We start from the raw sequence: 23,203 nt of genomic DNA, 5'->3' as shown, positions 1-23,203 counted from the left end.
TAGTAAAATTGAGAATTTCTATGTAAAAATCTGTATTATAATCACTAACATGGATTGAAACAATATAATTTTGAAGCAGTAAGTATTTGATGTGAATACTTAACATTTGAAGTGGGCTGCAACATGGCACATAGCTGTATGTATAACTATTTTCTCACTACTCCTCTAAGCATTTTTTTAACATTCAAAACTTCTAGAGAATAACTGATTATTTGGATTTTGCTAGATCTGAACAACAAACTTTATTTCTCTTTTTAAATACCAAGTCAATAAACATGAAAAATAAAGGGTTTTATGAAAGCATTAAAAAAATCAGCTCTTCCCATCATTAGGAAGGGAGATGAGGAAAGTGAAACAAGGAATGTGGAATGGTAAAAACAAGTACTTAAAAAAAGAAAGAGTGAAATCTCTTAGTGGTAACAATCACAGCAGAAACCTAAGACCAGAAATTATTATTAGAAAGTATTATGTGAGTCAGCCTCTTCTCCCAGTTAACAAATGATTAGACAGGAGCATGCAGCCTTAAGTTTTACCAGTGGAGGTTTAGATTGGATAGTGGGGAAAATTTTCTTCACCACAAAGGTTGTCAGGCATGGGAACAGGCTGCCCGGGGACGTGGCTGAGTCACCATCACTGGAGGTATTTTTTAAATACATGTAGATGTGGCACTTCAGGACATGGTTTGGTGAGCTTGGCAGTGCTGGATCAATGGCTAAATTTGTTGATCCAAAAGGTCCATCCCGACCCCAGTGTTTCTATGGTTCTCTGATTATATACTTAGTTAAGTGAAACCATACTTTGTTTGGCAAACTAGGCATGATGGAAATGTGTGATACAGTGTAAGGTTTAAATACAAAGTGCTGCAGAGGGGTACAAGCTTTTGTAGGTAATTTAGCACAGCTCCAGTACTATGAGTTAATGAGACAAAGGAAATTGTTTCCTGAAACATCTTTCTGGAGACAGAAGTGGCTGTGTGAAACAGTGATAATTAGATAGATTAATCTATCTTTCAGACTGGGTCTATCACGGTATTAGGATATCAACCCTCATTGCTGTAAGAATTAAAAGCTACTTCAAGTACTGGTAAATTTATTTTTTCTTTTAATGATCTGTAAGAGAGAGAAACTTAGATTACAAGACCCCTTAGGATCAAAAGAGGGATGATGTGTTATGTTATGTTATACAAGAAGGAAAACAAATCTGGATGGTGACACAGGGCAGAGAGAAGCTATGAAATTTGCTAGTTGTATTGCACAGAGCACTTAGTGATAGTTGCAGATTTCATTAGAGACACAAACATACTCTCTCCTGCTGCATTATGTTTACAAAATTATTTGTAAAGCTCTTGGACACACTTCTGCAAGAAATGACAGCAGCCTGATCCAAGAGGCTTATTTTGCTTGTAGCATCTCAATTAAAAAAAAAAAAACAACTGGAAAAATATTAGATGTTAGTAATGTGTTTCCTCCTTCCAAATTCCCTTTGTTTTATGGCCTTGACATTCTTTTTGCCTTGTTTGTACTCTTGTTCTCTTGCCTTGATTCAAAATTTTTGCTTCTTTTTAATTGTCATTTGACAATTTTCTTCACTGATTTACATTTTGATGTTTCCTTCTCTCTGTTTTTTGTTTCTCATTCTTATGTTTATTTAGTCTTTACCTTCCTCAATTTTCTTTTTTGTTTTTGGAAGTATCTTAACTGTCTCGCAGTCTTTCTCAAATGTCTCTCCTCTTCCTGTGCCACCCACTCTACTGGGAGTGGAGAGAGTGCCAGTGAGTTCATTCTTCCAGAACAGCCTAATTTTTTTTTTTTTCCTAGGGGGAGAGATCTCCTTTGCTTTGATTTGTGTATTCTCATCTGTTTTCTCATCTGTGCACTTGAGTTATTTTTCCAGTGCCTATCTTGAAGATGATGGAAGGAAAGTGCTAGAGTGTTTCCTACATTAATGATTGATGCTTACACTTCAACATTTACTATATTTGAAGGAAAACTAGCATCAAGTAGAATATAATTTGCAGAAAGCTGTCATGTTTGAGTACCTATTATTGTTTTTGTTTTAAATATGGGATGCAATGTGAAATTGAGAAAAATAGGAAGCCTGTTACTTGCAATCAATGTTAAATTCAGAAACAACTGGTACTACTAGTAGTTACGGTCCATATTGGTCCCATTTTTTTAGACAGCCTATACAATGCAACAATGAATTTCTTGACACAGATACTTATTCCTTCTGCATTCATTTTAGTCAGCCTGATGGAAAGAACCAATAACTATCATAAAGCATAGCCATAACGTTCAAAATTATGATACACAACATTTTATAGCAACATGATTAGTTGTTTTATTTATTTTGTATGTATCTAGTGCAAAAAGGAGTATGGCACCAACTGCAGTGTTATATGCAGGCACATCCAAAGTGCAAGCTGCCTAAAACTGCTTGAGAATTTGCTGTAGCTCTGCCAGAAGCTACTACCCTTACAGCAGAGTTGGCAGGTTGTAACTTTTGCTCAGACTTGTTGATGATTTCCTGTGTAAAATGCTGATGTTGTTAAGTGCAAGATAATGTCCCAGGTTTCCCTGCAAGCACCAGGTTTTCTCTGTGGGGCCAGCTGTGCAAGGAAAGTTGAAGGGGACAGTAGGGAGGTGGTATCAGACAACAGCAATATCGGTTTGAAAAACAAGTGTGGTCTTGGACAATACAGCTTTGAAAGTTCATTTCAGTTAATATAAAAATCACTGATGCATGAGTATACTTGGAGGTTTCAGCTTCATCAGTAGAGCAAAAGCATAGTGCTTCCTTACTCTTGCCAAGATTCAAAATTACTCAGCTCATTGATTGCCACTTCAGTTTCTCTCAAAGGGGGTTCTAGAAAGGCCAAAGCTGTTGGACTAGGGGCTTCTCTTTATGCTACACTTAACATGACTACCCCCTGTCACCAGCTGGCATATGGTTCAGATCCAGTGCATGGCTCACACATCTCAAAAGCAGAGGGATTACAGTATATCATATCTTTTCTTATAAGTACCATCCCACTAGGGTAGTTCAAAAGAGCCTGATCTGTTTGCTGACCTGAGAATATCACTAGACCATAAGAGTATCCATGTACTTTTGAAATCCTCTGCTGTGTCTGAAACTGTCTTAAATTAATTAATGTATTTCGGTCTAACATTTCGAGACATTGCATTTTTGGACTATAGAAGAGAGCCAGCTACTGAGTTTTCTGTAATAACACAAAAAGAAAGAAATGCAGGGTAGCTGCTCCCCCATTACATGGGATAGGACCATGGTCAGCCTGTAGGAAGCTGTCAGGGTAAAAATCAACCTTTTCAGCAATAAATCCATGCAAAGATTGGTCATTCATTTCTGTTAAGGAAATAATTTTGTGATTATGTCTTCTATAGAAGAAGGAGAACTACTTCCACAACTATGTACTTCAAACCCCAAGTCATCAGTTTTGGCAAGCTATTTTATTTTACAAACTTTCAGCAAAAAGTTTCCACAAAACTGAGGTTCTGTTTTCTTTTGAGTTTTGCTTGGTAGCACTGACTACCTCTCATCCTTTAAATTTTGAAGAAAAGTGGACTTTAAAATTTAATGTCTCTCTTATATATAATGAGCTGTGATAAGCACAAGTTAGTGGGTCCCTGAAGACCAGAGATACAGAGATTAAGTTACCGCTTTCAGCACAGTGACTACAGAAGTATGACTGGGCAGCCAGCTCCTCACCAAACCCAGGAACATGCAGAAGGGAAGAGAGCTATAAATTGAACAAGGAAAAGTCTTGTGAAACTTGTATTTGTGGAACTACGCCCTAACTCTGCACTTGGAAAATTATGCAAATGCAAACTTCAGTTGGAGAAACTTGAGTAAGATTAGTTTAAATTCAAATGCTTAATATAGAAATAATAATTAAATACTTCCTATGCTCCTTTAAAGAAAAAAACAAAAAAAAAAATTTTAATCGCTTTTGAAAAGCAGTATTCACTGTGATTCACCATTCATATAGATGCAGAAGAGGTCTACCTGGGAAGATGTGTGACCTGCTAAAATAAGCTTAAGTTCACAGAAACTATTTCTTAAAAATCTCCACTGCATTCTATGTTTATTTTGCTTTACCTCTGAGATGTTGGATCTAAAATTGATTCTGGGAATATCAAAAAGTTTCTTAATATTGGCTTATTTTTAATCACAGCTGGGAATGTCTTAGTGGAAAGTTATGAATAAGAGTCAGAGACTATGACTTCTTTCAGCTCTTGGGGAGAAGTAAATACTGCTTGGTCTGAATCCACTGCATCTAATTTGCAGACTGTTTGGGACACTGTATGGCCTGACCCAAGAATTAGAGATGTATTTAACTTTAATTCTTATTAGTTGTATCCTGCAGGTTATGTCCAGTGCTGTAGTATTCTTGGAAGAACCTGAGTTGATGAAAGGACTAAGTGTGACTACACTTCTACTTACACTCCTATAACACAGCTTAAAACCATGCATCAAAGAATGACTCCATCTCTTAGGCCTGTACTTTATTCAGACTAGGACAGAGGGATTTGATATGTGTACTCATCTTTAATAAGTTGAGAAGAATATGACAAATGCAGAAAGCATGTTAGCTAAAATAAATTACTTCAGTCCCTCCACTGTGAGACAATGTTTTTATAATTAAACTACAAATATGCAACCATGAGTCACTCTGATGGTACATAATGTTATTCTGAATTGTAGAGATGACTAAAAAAAATAAGTTTGGGTGTTAGTAGTGCAGACAGGGTTATAAACTACCTAAGTTTTTTACGCTGAAAACAACTCTTAAGTATTTATGAAAGACATATGTCAAGAATCAGTTGTGATGGTGTGATGAAAATTCTCCATTTTTGTTGTTAGGAATTTTCTAAAGCATTCAAGCAGATCACATATGTTCTATAGTTTTGATTGTTTTTCTGGTTTCTTTACTAATAATGTATTGTAATCTGGAGTAACTGAGCTGGTTCTCCCTCCCTTTCTTTATGTATGGAGATTTGCACTGAAGCTCTTTAAAAACTGTTTCGTTTAGAATGTCTTACATGTTGCAAGAGACCAATAAAGAAGTACTTCATTGGCCACAAAACTTTCCTTTTGAAACTTGCTCATTTTTCTTGGATTTTCTGTCACAAAGACATGCTATAAAGATTGATATGCTTAGATCAGATGAGATTCAGTATAGTTCTTAAGGCTGTCCCATCAAAGTCAAAGAAGTTTTTGAAATTGATCACACAAAACCCAAAGGTTAAGTGTGGTTTTTGCCTAGACATATGAGTTTTCCCTGAAAAAATAATGTACCATGTCTCTGGGCAGCCTGTTCCAGTGCTTCACCACCCTTGTCTTAAAAAATGTTTTATCTCATCTGAATCTGCATTCTTTTGGTTTAAACCTTTACCCTTTGTCCTGTAACAACAGGCCCTGCTAAAGGGTCTGTCACCATCTGTCCTAGTAAGTCCTGTTGTGTACTGAAAGTCTGCAGTAAGATCTGCTTTCGCCTTCTCCAGGCTGAACAGTCCCAGTTCTCAGCCTGTCCTCACAGGACAGCTGCTCCATCCCTCTGATCATTTTTCTGGCCTCCTCTGGGCTCACTCCAGCAGGTCCATGTCCTTCCTGTGCTGGGACCCCAGAGCTGATGCAGCCCTGCAGGTGGGGTGTCAGCAGAGCAGAGCAGAGGGGCAGAATCCCCTCCCTGGCCCTGCTGCCCACGCTGCTCTGGATGCAGCCCAGGACACGTTTGGCTCTCTGGGCTGGGAGTGCCCATGGCTGGGTCATGTCCAGCCTCTCACCCACCAGCACCCCCAAGCCCCTCTTGGCAGGGCTGCTTCAATCCCTTCCTCTTCCAGTATGTGGAAGCAGTTGCCCAGGTATAAAACCTTAGCCTTGTTGAGCCTCCTGAGGTTTACATGCGCCACTTCTCCATTATGTAACAGTGATGTTTTCTGATTACTAGAAATTTGCTGAAATTAGGAAATACCTAATGGGGGGAGAAATTTCACATGAACAGTAGGAAAAACATTGAATTGAACAAGGCATTTGTTTAGTCTGGTATTCAAAGAATTAAAAAGCATGATCTGAACCAAGTCAATGTGGAGCAGCAGGACGTGAAGCATTCCCCTTTTGATCTTCTGTATACCTGCTTCAAGTGTTTTCCATGTAAACTCTTCCCCACTTCTGTAAAACCCTCCACCCTGTTGAAAGGTGTCTAAAGTGACTAATAGGAAAACTTGAGAAACACTCCCTGTTCCTGGGAAAAATTAGGCTAAATAGAACAAGAGAACAGAATTTAGTATGTGAAATAAAATCCAGAGACAATTCTATCTGTATTTAACTGTGCTGTTCAAAAGGAGTCTTTACAAAAGTATATGTAATTATTGTAATTATTATCACCTTATAAGGGTATTCTAAGAAATTTTTTAAAAAAACCACTAACAAGAGAAAGCCAGGTCAGTTCTTTTTTTCTATGCTCAGAAATAAATTAGAAATCTTGCCATGTGTATCATAATTACTAATAGCTTCTTTCACTGAGTTGGAGTTTGGTTATTTTGTAGGATGTCACACGTGCTTCAGTTTGAAGACAGAAGCAGAAAGGTGAAAGATGCAAGCATGCAAGATGAAGACACTTTTGAGATCTATGATCCACGGAATCCTGTAACTAAGAGGAGAAGAGAAGAAAGCAAGAAGATAATGAGAGAAAAAAAGGAAAGGAGATAAAAGGAGTGTAAAGTTAGCCAGAGCTGCCTTGGAAAGTGACTGCAATAAAGCACTGGCTCTTTTGTAAGCTGATGCTAAAAATACCACTGGACAAGTGTGAAAAGGAATCTCTCAAGAACCTGTCGTGCAGTTTTGAAGCACAGCCATCATTTGTTTCTTAAGTTGTGTAGTCAAGTGCTCTCAATGCATTCATTATTCAGCCTCTATAAAGGTTTTTAGAATGATGTATTTAATAAAACAGCCGACTTGACTTTTATCTGTGTTTTAATTATAGTAGTCAAATTCTTTGTTTAATCAAAATATGGTAATCAAAAAGTTTTCACCGTAATGAATTAGAATTTGTGTGAGGGTCAGGTTAGAAGATGGAAACCCCATCTGCAGGCTTTTAAGATTTTATGAAAGTACAATTTTAATTATTTTAATTGTTCTTTAAAAGGCATGTAAACTTTGCCTGCCTGAACCACTCTGACGCAGAATTAAGATGATCCAGTACTTTTTAAAGCAGTCATAGCTTTCTTGCAACAAGCTAACTTTAATTTGAGAATCTGGCTATTGCCTCCTTCTTTTGAAATACACATTCGAGTACAGATACCATCTTGGGAAGCTGCGATAATACATTTTAATGTGTTATTTCACTATCCATACCACATGAATAAAATAAGAGAATCTGAATACGATGTAATGGTTGCTTAAACCACTTGTTGCAATACCAGAAAGATCCCTTTGGTAGAACTTTCACTGTAAAGTAGCAGGTAATGAAGGTTTGTTTTTTAATTAGTCCAGTACAGAAACAAAACAAAATGTGATCAGTCTCATTTAAAACATAACCCCGCTTTTAACAATTCTTCTATCATCTAAAATTGAACAGCTCAAGCTTCCAGTTTTACAGGTTTTCCTCATATTTTATAACCCTAGACGTTAATATTTTTACAGATAAACAGGAATTTCCATCGCTCCTTCTTTACAGCAGTTCTGGTGCCACAGGAACATGAATTACCCAAATGGCCAGTAGCTAAAGAAGAGTGAACAAGGTCATTAAAAAGTGGCACCAGAGCAGTGTTTTTGCTGCTGTTGTTTTTAGAACAAGTTCAGTAAGGTAGGCCGTCCTTATCAAGCTGCCACTGCCAAATTTCTTGATAGGGTTTGAGGTGTGAGGTACATAAACCTGCATTGGTAGGTTAATATGGCCGAAATGTCAGAGGTTAGATTAATACAGACTATTGCTTTAATGCACAGTGTAACCTTTGAGATAAGCAGAAAACTTGGAGGTGTGAAGTGAGATCCTGTATAAAGCTGTCATTATCCTCCTCTTAGGCTGAGTGAATTATACTGTGCCATAGTGTAAAGAAGTTAAGAGGGGTTACATTCCTTAACATGGCCATTCACAAACTAGTGAGTCAAAGTTTTTTAATCATTAAGTCATTTCTGTCAGGCTGCTGCTGGCAAAGTGAAGAACATCTAAAGTCACATGTTGTTATCTCTATTCATTGCTTTGTGGAGAAATTTTTATATCAGTCACAACAGGAAATGAGCATATCAGACCCCCATTCTGGTGGAGATGGGAGGGAGGAAAAGGTGGTGAACATCTGAAAAGAAACTTGAGCATCAATTCCAGAACAGTTACTGCTCCTAGAATAAAAAAAATGCTCTAATTATATAGTTTTTCTGCAACCTGAAGTAGGATGCATGAGTCAATAAATGGACGATCTGACTAGCACCCTTCTTAGCTGAATATTTTTGCTGACTACCTGCAGCAGCTCTGAGTAAACCGTATTAGATGGTTCCCAGTTTTAAGCAGTAGAGAAGCCCATAGAGGAAACTTAACTTGGGGGTTAGGACTCTGCTCATTTGGAAGAGGTTTGAAAAGTCTGGACCTTGCATACACAGGACTGGTAACCTGACAAGAACAAGAGTGTAACTATGTTGACATTTTCTTGGTAAGTGTGCATTGAAAGTCAGATTATCACAACTAGTCAACTACAAGTTACTTAGAAATGGGCTAAGGTGTCTAAAATTTATTCATTTCAGTGAAGCAAAATTAGTTATGTACTTCATTTAGGAGATGTTTGGAGCAAAGTTAAGAAAAGCTTATGTCAGAAGTACATTCTCAGGTAAAGCCAACACCAAAGAGTAAAAACCTTACAGAAAGAAGTTGAAATGATGGCACTCCTCTGAAACAAATAGTTTGCAGTGTCATAGGTAACTCCCATTCTGCCAGTAACAATCCTGCCTGTTTCCCATACTGCCAGGCTAGCAGAATAATTTTAACTCAAACCCATTTCATTTATCATGTGGCATTGCTGTAATTACATGAAATGTTGAATGGTACAGCACTGCATTGTTCTTTATAGACTGTGAAATGTGTGTGCTCAGAGTTACACCTTTTATTTGTCAGTACTGAAAATCAAGTGGGGAATACGATGTGGCCAGGTGTCTTCCTCTCTGTGAAACAGTCATATTGAACTAGGTTAGTGGTTGAAAACTGAAGAAAGTTAGTTTTGTGGGTGAAGAAAGGATTTGTTCTATGGTAATGAGATTTTTTTGACTGATTATATTTTCTTAATTCTTTATTGAGCATCTCCCAAATTCCATTCTTATGGCCTCACGTGTCTGTATAAACATGAACATAATCTCTACATAGTTGTAACATACAGCTAGGAACATTTGTCTATGCACTACCAACACAAAAGCAATGACTTGACAGCTGCTTGTGAAACTCTACTTCCTAAAAACACTAATTATGAGCACAGATTGTCCAGCTTGAAGACACAAACTGCAATGTTGATATGTAGTTGTTTCTGTAGACAAGGCAGTGTTTAAAACTGCTGGGTATGCTCTACTTCCCCACCATCACTGCCTGCTTTTTTGATTACTCATTACATCAAGCTAAAAATTGTATAAACTCAGATTATGACTGAATTTTGAGTTAGATCTACCAAAGGTCTACCAATATTTAGTGGCAGCTAACCTATAATTTCAATACATCAGCTTTGCTACCAACACAGTGGGCCAATGTTGACAAATGTTCTACGAGACAGTCCCTCCAGTCATCCCTGCCTTTCTTTTAATATAAGCATTAATGGAACCTTTCATTTTGTAAGAGGGAATGTGATTTTCCTAACTGTAAAGGAGTGGGGGAAAAGCTTTTCATCCTTGTAGATACCATTATGTTGGTAAAGTCAACATTTTCACTTCCAAACCAGCTGGGTTTTGAGTAGATAAGGTCCTTCTAGGCCACATCTGGTAATAGCAAGATCCTCAAGAAGAGCTTAAAGGCTTGCCTCGAATGCTGTCAGTGATGCCAACAGCTAGTACAATGTACCCTTTTTGCTTTGGAGCTAGAAAAACCCTGCAATACAACAAATGGTTTATTTCTGTCAAATAGTTACTATGCCTAGGCTGATAGGAGTGTAGTCTGCAAGGCCGCATTACATAGCTTTCCCTGAGCTGCTGCTTCCAGCATGAGCAGGTTTGGGAAGAGGTTTTTCCCATACTGTCTCCTTTCCCCAGCAGAAGAGTGTCTGACCTAAAATGGTTAAAATAACTGCACAGCAATGTTGTCTGCTTTTGTCTAGAGGACATTTAGTTTGCAAAAGACACAATTAAGTTTTGGCAACATAAAAACTAGCTTCAGACAGAAAGGATAGCTCCAGACTCTGCCTCATTCTGGCAGAGACATGTGCATCTGTCATTACTTAAATGATGACAGACTTGGGCTGTTAGAAGATGAGGGGACTTCTTACCTGTGTATTCTCAGTAAAAGATGTAGGTATTTGCTTGCATCTTTCACTGTAACAAAGAATGAGCTGATCATATAATGGCATTATTTATAAAGTTCCTGGAAATGTACATACAGCATAGAGAATGTAAACTGAAAAGTTTCTGCATGTATCTGATCACCCCTCAATAGCACATTCCTGCCCTACTGATACAGCAAGTACCAGAAGTTTGCTACTTCCAGTCAAGTGCCATAAAGTGATTCCCTTTGGTTTTCCTGGGCAGATGTGCCACATGCCACTTTGGTAGTCACAAATTCCTCATGCAAACTGACAGACACCCTGGGCCCACAGTGGGGCTCCCTGATGGGTAAGTTCTGGTCTGCAAGGCACCCAGGGCAGGTTGGTACACAGTCTGTCAGAGGCCTGTGCACCTCAGCTGCTATCACAACAGAATATTCCTCTAAATTCATTTTCACGGTACTTCTTCTGGGCGGGATTTCACTTCCACTTCAGTATCCATCAAAGATGGGGTTTTCTATTTGATTTTTCACTTATTTTGGGTTTTTAAGAACCTGCTCACAAAGCACAAGCTTCATTTATAAGTCACAGATAAGACGAGTGTATTTACAAGCTACTGCACACTTATGCAGGTCTTTCTTATGCATCTCACACAGACACGTAAGAATTCATTTCTGCCTCCACAGACTTCATCACCACTTCTCTCATCATCATGCCTTCCCTGTCAGCCTCTATTACCAAGGGCCAGAAAAAGAATTTATGTCCTCCCCCTCCTCAACTTATCAATAGTTTTTGCACTTATAGCTAACCTCTGGCCCACTGTCCTCTCCAGCTCTCTGTATGTCTGCTGGCTTCCCAGTGCTGAGCTGGAGAATCTGTAAACCACCAGGCAAGTCACACACAAAAGATGAAGCTGCATTTTATTTTATTGTGTGCCCGTGTAGATTCTGTACATACTACAAATGCAAAATACATTTTGCCAAAGCTTCAGAGATTAGGTTTAATATTTATATTTAAACTTTTTTATTTTTTAAACACTCCCTCTGTACCTCTTTTATTTTTAAAATTGTTATTCCTGAAACACATACCAAAATAGCATTGCACCTGATCTGGCCTCAGAATGAGGCTGATTGTCACCTACGATTGTTTGGCATTACTCAAGAACAGTACAAAAGCCTGAAAGCTACTTTTTTGGGGAAAAAAGGATTAAGGCTTTTTTTTAAACAAATTGGTCGGTACTAATAACCTTCTACTCTTCAAGCACTGTTTTAAAAAAGCACAAGGACCCTGCCTTAACAACTCTAAATTTGCAGACATGAGAGAAGACTGCAGATAAGAAGACAGCACCTTCTGGGGAAAAAATGACCCAAAATCTCGACATATCAGAAAAAAATTTGCATTTTTAAGACTAATTCACCAAATCTAAATGAAAAAAGTTAGATTATAGGGAAGGTAGGTGGGAAATCTACACTTCTTGACCTAGACGGTCACATGGAAGAGAAAACAAATCCTGACATGAACAGCTTTTGCTATGGTTCCTATTTCTAATTTATGAAATGCACTGGCTTTGGAACAAAGCATGATATGATGGTCATATTTCTACGTCAATGGGTATTACACTCTTGAAAGTCCAGTCCAATATTCACAAGGTTTTTTAAGCTGCACACTTGCCCTTTGTGATTTGTTTGTAGTAGTAAAAGGGCACAGTTACAGAATAGCCTTAGGATAGCCTTTAGTTTTGGCAGCTTTATTTGGCAGCAATAAAACATTGAAAGCTGAACCTTTTTATATTGAACACAGTCTGGAAGATCACATTTTTGCAGCCACTATTGAAACTTGGTTCCAAAATCACATATGTTCTCCTTCAGATGTAACTTCTGAGTGAAACAGATTTTAATACTCCATTGCATTCAGAAGGTACTTCCTTCACCTGCTTGAACAGAGACTCTCTACGGTCTTGGGAAGTATGGTCTGACCCGTATAATGAGGTATTGCATCCTTCCATCTAAAAAGTTATTTCACTGGAACAGCAGAAAATAACCACCAGTATGTGGTCAGTGATTTTAAATAAGGATTTCCATTACAGCTACAGTGTTCTCTCCCTTACATTTACAGAATATACAAACCAAAGAGTTTACACATTAAACACATGAATTATTTCAAATGTCAGAGCATGAGTTGGTCCTAAGTATTCAACTAGACTTGGCAAGATGGTACTGTAAGTATGAACATCTGGACAACGATTCAGGGGCATGAGCTGGTAAATGGGGGGTTATTAACTATAATACCTAACCCTGCCCTGCAGATTAGAAAGACAATTTTTAAGATGATTGACCCTTGAGTGGAAGCAGAAATATGCATCTTGTGCATCTTGTGCAGGATGTTTTTGTCTAGGGCACCCAAACAGCCAAGTTATCCCAAATGACAACAAAAAAGCATTTGAAAGAGCTGTAAATGGGGGAGGAAAAAATATTTCTGACCAAACTATTCCAGATTTACTTTTATTTATAATGTAGTAAAAAGATTTTCCTCACAGTGTTTCATATCATTATATTTTACAGAGACAAAAATCATCAGACAGAAAGACCACAGAAAGCAATGTTTACCTTTGCCAAACAAAGAATTTACATAAAAGTTTGCAAATAGATTTAAAAAAAAAAATAAACAACTCAGCCCAGCTTTCTTCAGCTTCTAAATCTGATACACATTACTGTTTTTTGTTTAATTTCAGGTGGTTTCACTGCTACAAGATGAGACCTCATATACCAGAGGGACCAAAATATACTACCTCACTGTCATATAATTTAGGCTCAGTCATACCTCAGACAATATTTTTACAAGGTCACTTTGCAAAAGTATGTCTAGCCTATCCAAATGACAATATTATTTATGCCAAAGGTTTTGCTTTACAGATGGAAGTATTCCAACCACTGTTTAATAGGCTGTATGGAGAGGCTAAGAAAACATCATTTGTTGCACACACAGCTTAAGTATACAATATAGAACTAAAGTGTACAGACTGATCATTGGCAACGTGGGCTAAAACCGGCCTCAGTCGGTGAAAAAAAGCCACAAAAGCAATGAGCTTCTGAGTTTTCCTCTCTGATATTATTTTTGGAATTCCTGAGCTTAACCAGAAATATGAATGCACAAGTGAGAAATAGATGTGAATTCAGTAGCTACCTGGATATTAAAAATGCAAAAAAGACATTTTTCAAAAGGGACTTTGTAGCACAGACATATGACTTCACAAGCAGACAGGACAGCACATTCTCTGCTGCAGTCTCAGAACAGGGAATGGATAGGAGAGTAATGACAGGAACTCCAATAAAAGGCTTTGTAAAAATACTGAGGTGAAGACAATGCAGTCTTCAAAGCCAAACTAATTAGTACCAGGACCAAGTGATTCTGAAGGCAATTAGAGTAAAACAAGCATGTTTCGTTCTTCTCAAGCTCTATTTTTAGAATACAAATTTCATCCATTGACTTTACTTCTAGTCAATTTGTAACAGTTTTTCTGACAAACACTAATTCTTTTAGGGCCGAAACTTGTCCTTATTGCTGACTAAAATAATTGTGAAAATTACTAAGATTAAAAATCCACACCAGACAAACACTGCCATATACACCAGAACATTATAGCATGTGAAAATCAGCTGGCACCCAAACAATCTCAGTGCATCAGACTCATTAGGAAAGTGTAATTAAGATCTGGAGGAACAGAAGTACAATAGGAAACCCCAAGGCCTGAGAAAGGAGCTAGAAAAGTACTGTGGCTGTGTAAGCATCTTAGACAGGCAACCATGGTACACAGGCCACTGCATAATATTCTGTAATAGTTCTGCTTTCAATATGGAAAATTGATATTTATTTACCCTTCAGAACTGTGGAGTGGCTGCCATTCTTCTTCTGTTAAAGTGCCAATTAAGTCCATGCTTTCTGACAGCACCAAAACATGCAGAAATCTGGGACTTTTTACCATATGATAAAAACTACAGCAGGGTAAGCAACCTTTTTGGTTGTTGTTTAATTTTGAGAATACTTGTAGACTGTTGGTCAAAGCAGCAACATTACTGAGACTGGCAGCAGATGGTAGAGTGTTGCTCTTTCTGTTTTGGCCATTCTGATGTTTTGGTCTGATCTGAATTTCACTAATATAAGTTGGTCTTTCAGCTGTCAGACCACAGGTTTAGTTCAGGTTCCAGACAGGATGGGGAGAAGCAAGTAAAAAACTTCCATAGTGACAAAGTGTTTGCTGTTTCCACAATGTGGCTTTTGCAGTAGTGGTCCCTTGTGACCACAGAAAGCCACAAGCATTCAGAGCCATTTGAGTAAGCCAATACAGTATCACACAGCTATGGACAGACAGCATTTGGATTCTAGACACCCTGTGTGGAAGTTTTAGAAGAAAAATATGTTAAACTGTTGGTTAGAGGGCAAGTCCAAAGATATCTCACACAAAGAAAGACTCAGTGCCTCAAGTTATCTATTGATTTCTACCTTGAATACCTAAAGTACATATTTATAAATAGTATATTTATAATATGAATGAACCTAAAAAAAGAGTTTGGAGGCTGAGGTGCTATTTATTCACAAACTAGTGAACTGATTATTGTGTACTATTGTGCACTAATTATTGCACTTCAGAGATATAGGCAACATTAGGGATAATAAAGGCTGCAATGCTAATAAGGGACAAAAGGATGCTATTGTACAAAGGACAAATGGAAGTCTAGAGTCCTTTAACAGCTGTGAATTAATCGGTGTAGTATTAAAGCTACACCAACACCTAATGGAGCTACCTATGAAACAACTCTCTTTTCATGCTTTCTTGGCTCTCTGCTTACATATAGCATCCTATTTCTACTGAGTTTCCAAATAATAATAACATAGCCACTAAACATTGTTTCAAATTAGAACACACAGCACATAATCAGATATACTTCCATAGATTGAGAGGTTTGTCTAACCTACCTCCCTCAATACTCCACATGTTTTGTTTTTTTCCAGTGCATGACTATTCTTGTCTTCAGAAATATTGTCCTAAAATCTTACCTAAATCTCTCTTGCTGTAGCACAACCCGTAACTTCTTGTACAAGTCTGAATGAATAACCTTTTCTGCTCTGCAGCAATATTTTATGTATTGAAAGATTTATCATGTCCTTTTTCTCCTCTAGAATAAACAATCCCAAAATTTTAGTTCTCTCCCTAACAGTCATGTTTTGTATATCTCTAAATCATTCCTACTAATCGTCTCTGGCTTTTCTCCCAGCTGACCTACATTTTTCTTTACCTGTGTTACCTAAAGAAAGCTGGAAATAGCAATCTCACCAAAGTCTGATCCATGCTAAGAACAGAGGAATGAATCTTAACACACAACATTCCTGTCCAAGGATTCCTTTCTCCTCCATTTGCACAGGTTTTTTTTATGATATTCAGCTCTGAACCTTTAAAATTCTCAAATTCTTTGCTATTAACCTACTGATTAGCAAGTAGGGGTTTTTCTATTGTAGCAATTGATTATTCCCGGCAGTGGTGTTTGGTATTCATCTATACTGAACTGCACTCTGTTGTTTTACTGTTTTGTCAAGTAGTTGACAAATCAATCATTATGAATTTGTCTTGTTCTCAAACATGCCTGGAAGGCCTTCTAGCTATAGTTTCACCAACTCAATACTTCAAAGATTGCTTATCAGAATTACATATGAAGCTGGTCAAACCATCACATGATCAAACTTCATTACTCCTCTACTACATACAAATCCTATTACCCTGCACCAGACTTCAATTTGGCAATAAAAGCAAATTTATGCTCTCAAAACTAAGCTCAATTTCATCATGTTCTGAAGAATTATATGAGAGAAGGAAAAAACCTATTCCTTGGCAGGAAAATATATTCAGAGATGCAATTTATCCTTAATATTATATAGACTATGTAAGATAAGAAATGCTTTTCATACTTGACTAAATCCAGCAGCAACAAACCAAGCTAACACAGAGGTGAGGCTTAAAGCCTGATTATCCTGTCAGTTACAGGCATTTCTCTTCCCCAGGTGTGTCATGAACTATAGCAATATAATGCCTGGCTGCAAACAGCAGGAATTAGTATACCTCAAACCTCAAGTCCTTTAAACTGTCTGGATAAAAGTGTGAAAGTGAATAAAAAGGCAGCTCTGTGTCTGAACATAATGATGTGAAGGAGGTAAACACTCCTGAGCTTTCTTAATCTTTTCATGTTAGGAAGGGTATGGAGCTCCTTCTGAAAAAAGGGAATCTGTAGAGGCTTCTTCCTTGTGTTGACATGGCAAATTGTGTCACATACACACAGTAGCTAAAACAATTTAATTTCCAGTACATCCTCATATGAATAGTTATAATTCCTCTTACCAAGGTAGAAAGTGAAAAAGAAAAGAATTGAAGTGCCAGAACAACAGTTCTCATCTGTCATTTGATAACGGATCTGCCATGTCTGCACAAAGGAAGTGAAATTCCAGCCATTGTTCTTTGACATATTTCTCATGTTTTTTTCACTTTATTCAAGTGTACTGCCACTGAAAGGAAGCCCACAGTCTACAGAGAAGGAAGATAAGGGAGATGCTAAGTGTGTGAAATACTTAGTGGTGACTGAGAATGTAAAACAGCATTTCACATTTATGAAAGCCAACTGCACAACAGGGTGAGATAATGGGATGTTTTCTAAAAAGACCCCCCAGTCTTGCATGTGAAAACAGAATCTATGCAGTCAGTGGTCAGACTAATGGTGAAACTCTCCTCTTTTATCTTTTGAGACATTGTACATGTAATCAGAACACATATTCTATCTGAGTTTTTGCAACTATTCAGGTCCAAGTATATTTGTCCTGTGTAGTACAGTCTTTGCTATAACTAGCCCTTGATTCTGGCACCTTTCTCTACACATTAGTGAAACTTTAGATAGCTTGATTTGGCCATCTTCTCAGAATGAAATAGCATATTTTTATGAATGGGACCTGCTAGTTCATCAAACAAAATCTAAGGAAAACAATACCTAATGTCTTGAAAAATCTGTTGAACTGGGAAGCAACTGTCTTTCCATGTTCCTGCTGGTATACCAGAACAGTTTAGGGGAACAGTGTTTCCATATACTGCTTTAATCCTGGGAATTAGTAGAGCAACCTGTTACAAGTGACAAATAGTGACAGTTGTTTCCTGAGATATATTGGACATATAATGTGATTACTCCTTGGTATCAACATAGTCTTCATGCTGTGCTGTTGATGCCTTCTGTAGAACCACCCCTTCCCATCCTCAAAATTTTGACCCTTCTTAAATGAGACACTTCTTGAACAGAGCCATTGCTTTCCTCAGACCCAAATGTGATATCATCTGAATAAATGAACACTTCTGCATTTCTTCAACAAGTCTTTTTCAGTGGGCATTACCTAATCAGAGCAGATGTGGCTATTGTAACAGTAGTTTGTGCCTTAGGACTCCAAATTTTTGTTCCCCCGACAATAAGAAACAGCTGGCCAAACAACAGTCAGAGATACATCTCCTACAAAAGACACACCACTCTAATTTTTTTGAAATGAGAAGATTTTTAGCATGACAAACAAGACTGAAACCTTTTACTGTAGGATTCACAGAAAAAAAATCTTTTCAGGGTTAAAGAGAAAGGTTAAATATTCATCTTTTCATAACTGAATGAAAACAGTCCTACATCCAGGTTGAACTGGATTCATACTGTATTACCAGCCTCTCCCCTCCCAAGCAGAACTTAGAACCTGTCAGGCAAAGCAAAGCCATGTCTAAGTGCTGCAGTCTGGGCTGTGCTTCTGAGAAGCACACTGTAGAAGGTCAGTCTGTCTTAGCTGGAAACACCTGCCTGCTGCTTCAGACACAGAGCTAAGTTATCTCCTCTGTCTGCTTGCACCTCATTTATGCTGTGATGCTGTCCATTGAAAAACAACTGTTTTCCTCTTAGAGAAAAACACAAAGTGTCAGAGGTAAAGAGCACTACTTCTTTATCCACTGGTTGCACCAAAACAGTTGATTCTCTTTTACCTAACATATTTTTATTTACTTGATATTAGAAGTTACTGTTACCAAGAAGCTGTGTTTGTTTTGGGGTTTCATTTTTTGGCCAAAATCTGTCTTGGAAGAAGACCAAACAGAAAAGCGCGTATTAAACCTTCCATCTTATTGCATGGGTTTTACTAATATGACATTTTTCTCTTTACAAGTATTTTTCCATAGCATCCATGCCAAATTTGTCTTAGGCTGTAGGGAAGCAGAAGACAGACAGGGACAATGCTATTTGAAAGCAGTTTAACTCACCTCCAAAATAATACAGCTGCAGTCTCTTGCTACACCGGCCCATGCTCACTAACAAAACTTAGGTTAAGTGCTTGAAGACAGCACTTCATTCCCCTGAAATCCAGCAGACTATATCCCTGTTTAGCACTTGGACCCTGATTGCATTTCACATGCAGGTAGAACTAGGGGAAATTTTAGGTATTGAGTACTGACCTGGTATTTCACAAGCAGCTCTCAAACTCAGGATTTTTGTTTTAGACTAACTAGAGACCTAAAAGCCATTCTGAAGTGATTGAGAGTTTTGAAACTGACACAGTCCTGATAGCTCTAAACATTAGACTATATTTCTAATGAGAAAAAAAAAAAAATCGTCATGCATTTTGTGATGTTTAGAGGTGGTTTTCTGAATTCTCTTTCACCAGAATTCTGTGGATTTTTTTCTGGAGCAAATGGAGTTGTTGTGACTCAAGTGCAGGACCAAGCACTTGGCCCTACTGAACCCCATAACAATTTTTCTCCATTTCTGGGGAACATAGTGTAGGAAGGGCATGGACCTGTAGAAAAGAGTCTGGAGGAGAGCCACTAAGTTAATCACGGGGCTATGAAGACACACCAAGAGAGTTGGGGTTGCTCAGCCCAGAGAAGAGAAGGGTGGATGCCCCCATCCCTGGAGGTGTTCAAGGCCAGGCAGGATGGGGATCTGAGCAATCTGGCCTAGGAAAAGGTGTCCCTGCCCATGAAAGGTGGGTTGGAAGAAGGTAATTTTAAGTCTTCAGTCCAAACCATTTTGTGATTCTATGACTCTAAATCCATTTGATGCACAAAATAGATTGAATACAAATACCATTAAAATAGATTCAGATGGAATTTCTTCATTCATGAACAATCTGAAGGGTATCATCATATATTTTTGGAAGCTGCTGAAAGAAAAGTCTCTGGGCTGGTTGCAACTTTTTCTCCTTCACCACATTCAACATATTATGGCAAGATCACAGAGTCAGTACTCAGTATTAGTTCTCAGCACAAAAATTAATTATGAACTACAAGGTAAGGCATACAAATGTCTTCTCTCTGAAGTGAAAGAAAAGCATGTTTCATAAAATAAAAACAAATTTAAAAGCTAATGGAACAGAAAAATCCAACTAGGATCTCATTCAATCTGTTCTCATGTAAATCAACCTTACAGCTAAAAAAATATATTGTTGCTGTAGAAAAGTTATTCTCTCTCCCTATCTTCTTAGAAACTGTTGAATGGAAAGTCAGCTCCCCTCCAAGGAGTCACCAAGGAAATAATTTCATTCTTAGCCTGTAAACTTAATTACTCCATGAAATCAAAAAAAAAAAAAAAAAAAAAAAAAAAGAAGAAGAAGAAGAAAATACCGTGTGAAATAAGTTGTAGTCATTTTTTCAAAGTAATAGTCACCATAGTTTCTACTCTGGAGTCCTTACTGGACCTCTTTATAGACCTATTTAGAGTTACGTGTAGGACAAGAAAAGGAAAAATTATGAGGGGATGAAACTCAAATAGACTACCTAGCTCAATTTTTCTCTCATTTTCTCTCTCTCTCCTTTTATCTTTTTAGGGTTTCTCTAAAAGTTCCTTTCTCCTTGGTCTTCCTTATTTTCAAATAGGTTTCTTCTGTTTCTTCTTTTGGCTACCTTAATTTACCATTAGTCCTGGTGAACCATGGGGTTCCCAGTTACCAAGTATGATGCCAATCTACAAGAGTGGCTGGAAGGCAGATGTGGCCCATCAGCCTGACTTCAATGCCAGGAAACATTCTGGAGCAGATTATCTTGAGTGTGATCATGGAGCTCATGCCAGACAACAATGGGATCAGGCCCAGCCAGCACAGATTTGTGAAATGCATGTCCTGCTTGACAAACCTGATCTCTTTCTATGGCAGTGTGACACACTTGGTGGATGAGATGAGATGAGATGAGATGAGATGAGATGAGATGAGATGAGGTGAGGTGAGGTGAGGTGAGGTGAGGTGAGGTGAGGTGAGGTGAGGTGAGGTGAGGTGAGGTGAGGTGAGGTGAGGTGAGGTGAGGTGAGGTGAGGTGAGGTGAGTGGATGTTGTCTTTTTGGACTTTACTAAAGCCTTTGACACTGTCTCCCACCCCATTCTCCTGGAGAAACTGGCTGCTCAGGGCTTGGACAGGTGCAGGGTTCATGGGTTAAAAACTCTCTGGAGGGCTCGTCCCCAAGAGTGGTGGTGGATGGAGTTACCTGCAGCTGGTGGCCAGTCACAGGTGGTGTTACCCAGAGCTCAGTACTGGGGCCAGTGCTGTGTAATACCTTTATTGATGATCAGGGGAAACCTCCGTTAAGTTCATGCATAACACCAGGCTGTGTGGGTTATTGATCTGCAGGAGGGTAGGAAGGCTCTGCAGAGGGATCAGGACAGGCAGGATCATGGGCTGAGGCCAATGGTGTGAGGTTCAACAAGGCCAGAGCTGGGTCCTGCCCTTGGGTCACAACAACCCCAGGCAGCTCCACAGGCTGGGGCAGAGTGGCTGGAAAGGATCTGGGGGTGCTGGTGGCAGTGGCTAAACATGAGCCAGGCTGTGCCCAGGTGGCCAAGAAGGCCAATGGCATCCTGGCCTGGATCAGCAATAGTGTGGCCAGCAGGAGCAGGGCAGGGATTGTCCCCCTGTCCTGGGCACTGGTGAAGCCACACCTCGAGTGCTGTGTCCAGTTCTGGGCTTCTCAGTTCAGAAGGGACACTGAGGTGCTGGAGCATGTTCAGAGAAGGACAAAAGAGCTGGGGCAGGGTCTGGAGCACAAGTCCTGTGAGGAGCAGCTGAGAGAGCTGGGAATGTCTAGCCTGGAGAAAAGGAGGCTCAGGAGAGACCTTATTGCTGTCTACAACTGCCTGAAAAAAGGGTGTAGAAAGGTGGGGTCTGTCCCTTCTCCCAACTAACAACTGATAAGACAAAGACTTGTCTTATGAGCTCAAATTAGGTACAGTTTCATCACAAACATTGAGAGAAAAGTTTGAGAAAGGTTCCCTTCTATGGGATCATCTAAAGTCCTTCACCATCCATCCAAAATAAAGGACCTCTAGCTTCCCTAGTGGATTTGGGCAATGCAAGATGACTCAAAAAGGACATAGAACAAAAAACAAGGACCATTAGCAATATATAAGAAGTAAAATATACCCCTTTAACACAAAACTTATTATGACAGTGCAAGAAATTTGTCAGAACCCAAAGTTCTTTTTGTTTTTAAACTAGGAATCTCAAATCCAGATAATAGGCTTTCTCTCCAGATCAGTGAAACTCATCCATTATCACAGTCTTCAGAGTGATATAAATAAGACATTACCCCTTTGCAGAAGAGAGAAGATCTTTTGAACTATAGAAAACAACAACAAGGAAGACATTACTTCCTGTCTCTTGGTGCTTCTGCAGGTCCTTTCAAGAAGCAGCTACTCCTTTCCTCCATGTGCAGGAACCATGTGCAGTGACTTCACCCAGTCTCTCCTGGACTAATACATATATATATAAAACTAATAATATACATATATAACTATAACTATATATAAAAAAATACATAACTATAATATATATAAATTTTACCAAAAATAGCAATAGAGGCTGGAAGAGCAATAAATAAATGTAATAATGAAATTTATTTATATAAAATTAAAAACCAATAAATTATGTAGATGCTAAACATTTATGAAAGGGAATGTATTACTGAAAGTATCTGGAAATGAAATAACTTTGTTTCATCTGCAAATGGCAGAATATTATTTGAGATATCTCAGAGGGAAAGGACAAGTATAACTAAACCATTAGAATTCATACTTTTACATTACTTTACATACTTTTCCATTCCATTATTTTTACTTTTTTCATTTTCATATGCCAAAATAGGACCTGACTGTTAAGATTGATTTCACATTTCCCAGTCTCCTATGCAATTCCTTTGGATTCAGACATTTGCACTCAGCCAATATTCACTGCATTCCCCCTCTCACAATGAATAAGGTGTTAGCACACACACAAGAAACAACTGCAGACAACCAAGACAAAACACACCACACACCAACTTTAGAAAATGCATTTCACATTTGAAAACTGCAAGCAATGTGAGTGTCTGTTTGTTTGGATAGTGATAGGATCAATAGGCTATTTGGTTTTTAGTTCTAGGCAATCAGTAAAAAGATATTTTAATCACTTGGCAAGGAAATACATATTTAGAGTTATTAGAATAGCTATAGGTAAAACTGTAGAGATCTACATTTAATTACACAGGCACAGCTTTTTGTGTACCATTTTGCCAAAAACATGCATCATAAACACAAAATAACATTGAATTCTGGGGGAAAAAAAGCAGAATCAACAAGGGAGAAAGGGAGTAAGTTGTCAGAAATTCATGTTTCCCAGAGAAGAAATGAATAAGTCATATGGGATGAAACCAAAGTAATTA

General features: G+C 38.3%; 1 protein-coding gene across 1 annotated transcript in view; it reads left to right on the top strand.

Moving 5' to 3' along the window:
* The window catches only part of CWC27 (CWC27 spliceosome associated cyclophilin), a 100,259-nt gene extending 93,280 nt beyond the window's left edge, over positions 1 to 6,979 (top strand). The window contains exon 14 of the mRNA XM_058827804.1: positions 6,567 to 6,979. Within this exon, the coding sequence (XP_058683787.1) occupies positions 6,567 to 6,729 (163 nt within the window). The 3' untranslated portion in view covers positions 6,730 to 6,979. The remainder of the gene's footprint in view (positions 1 to 6,566) is intronic.
* Positions 6,980 to 23,203: the final 16,224 nt, after the last annotated feature.

Source organism: Poecile atricapillus, chromosome Z, assembly GCF_030490865.1.
Source record: "Poecile atricapillus isolate bPoeAtr1 chromosome Z, bPoeAtr1.hap1, whole genome shotgun sequence".
NCBI lineage: Eukaryota > Metazoa > Chordata > Aves > Passeriformes > Paridae > Poecile > Poecile atricapillus.
The sequence above is the reverse complement of the archived record's forward strand: the minus strand, read 5'-3'. Positions and strand labels throughout refer to the sequence as shown.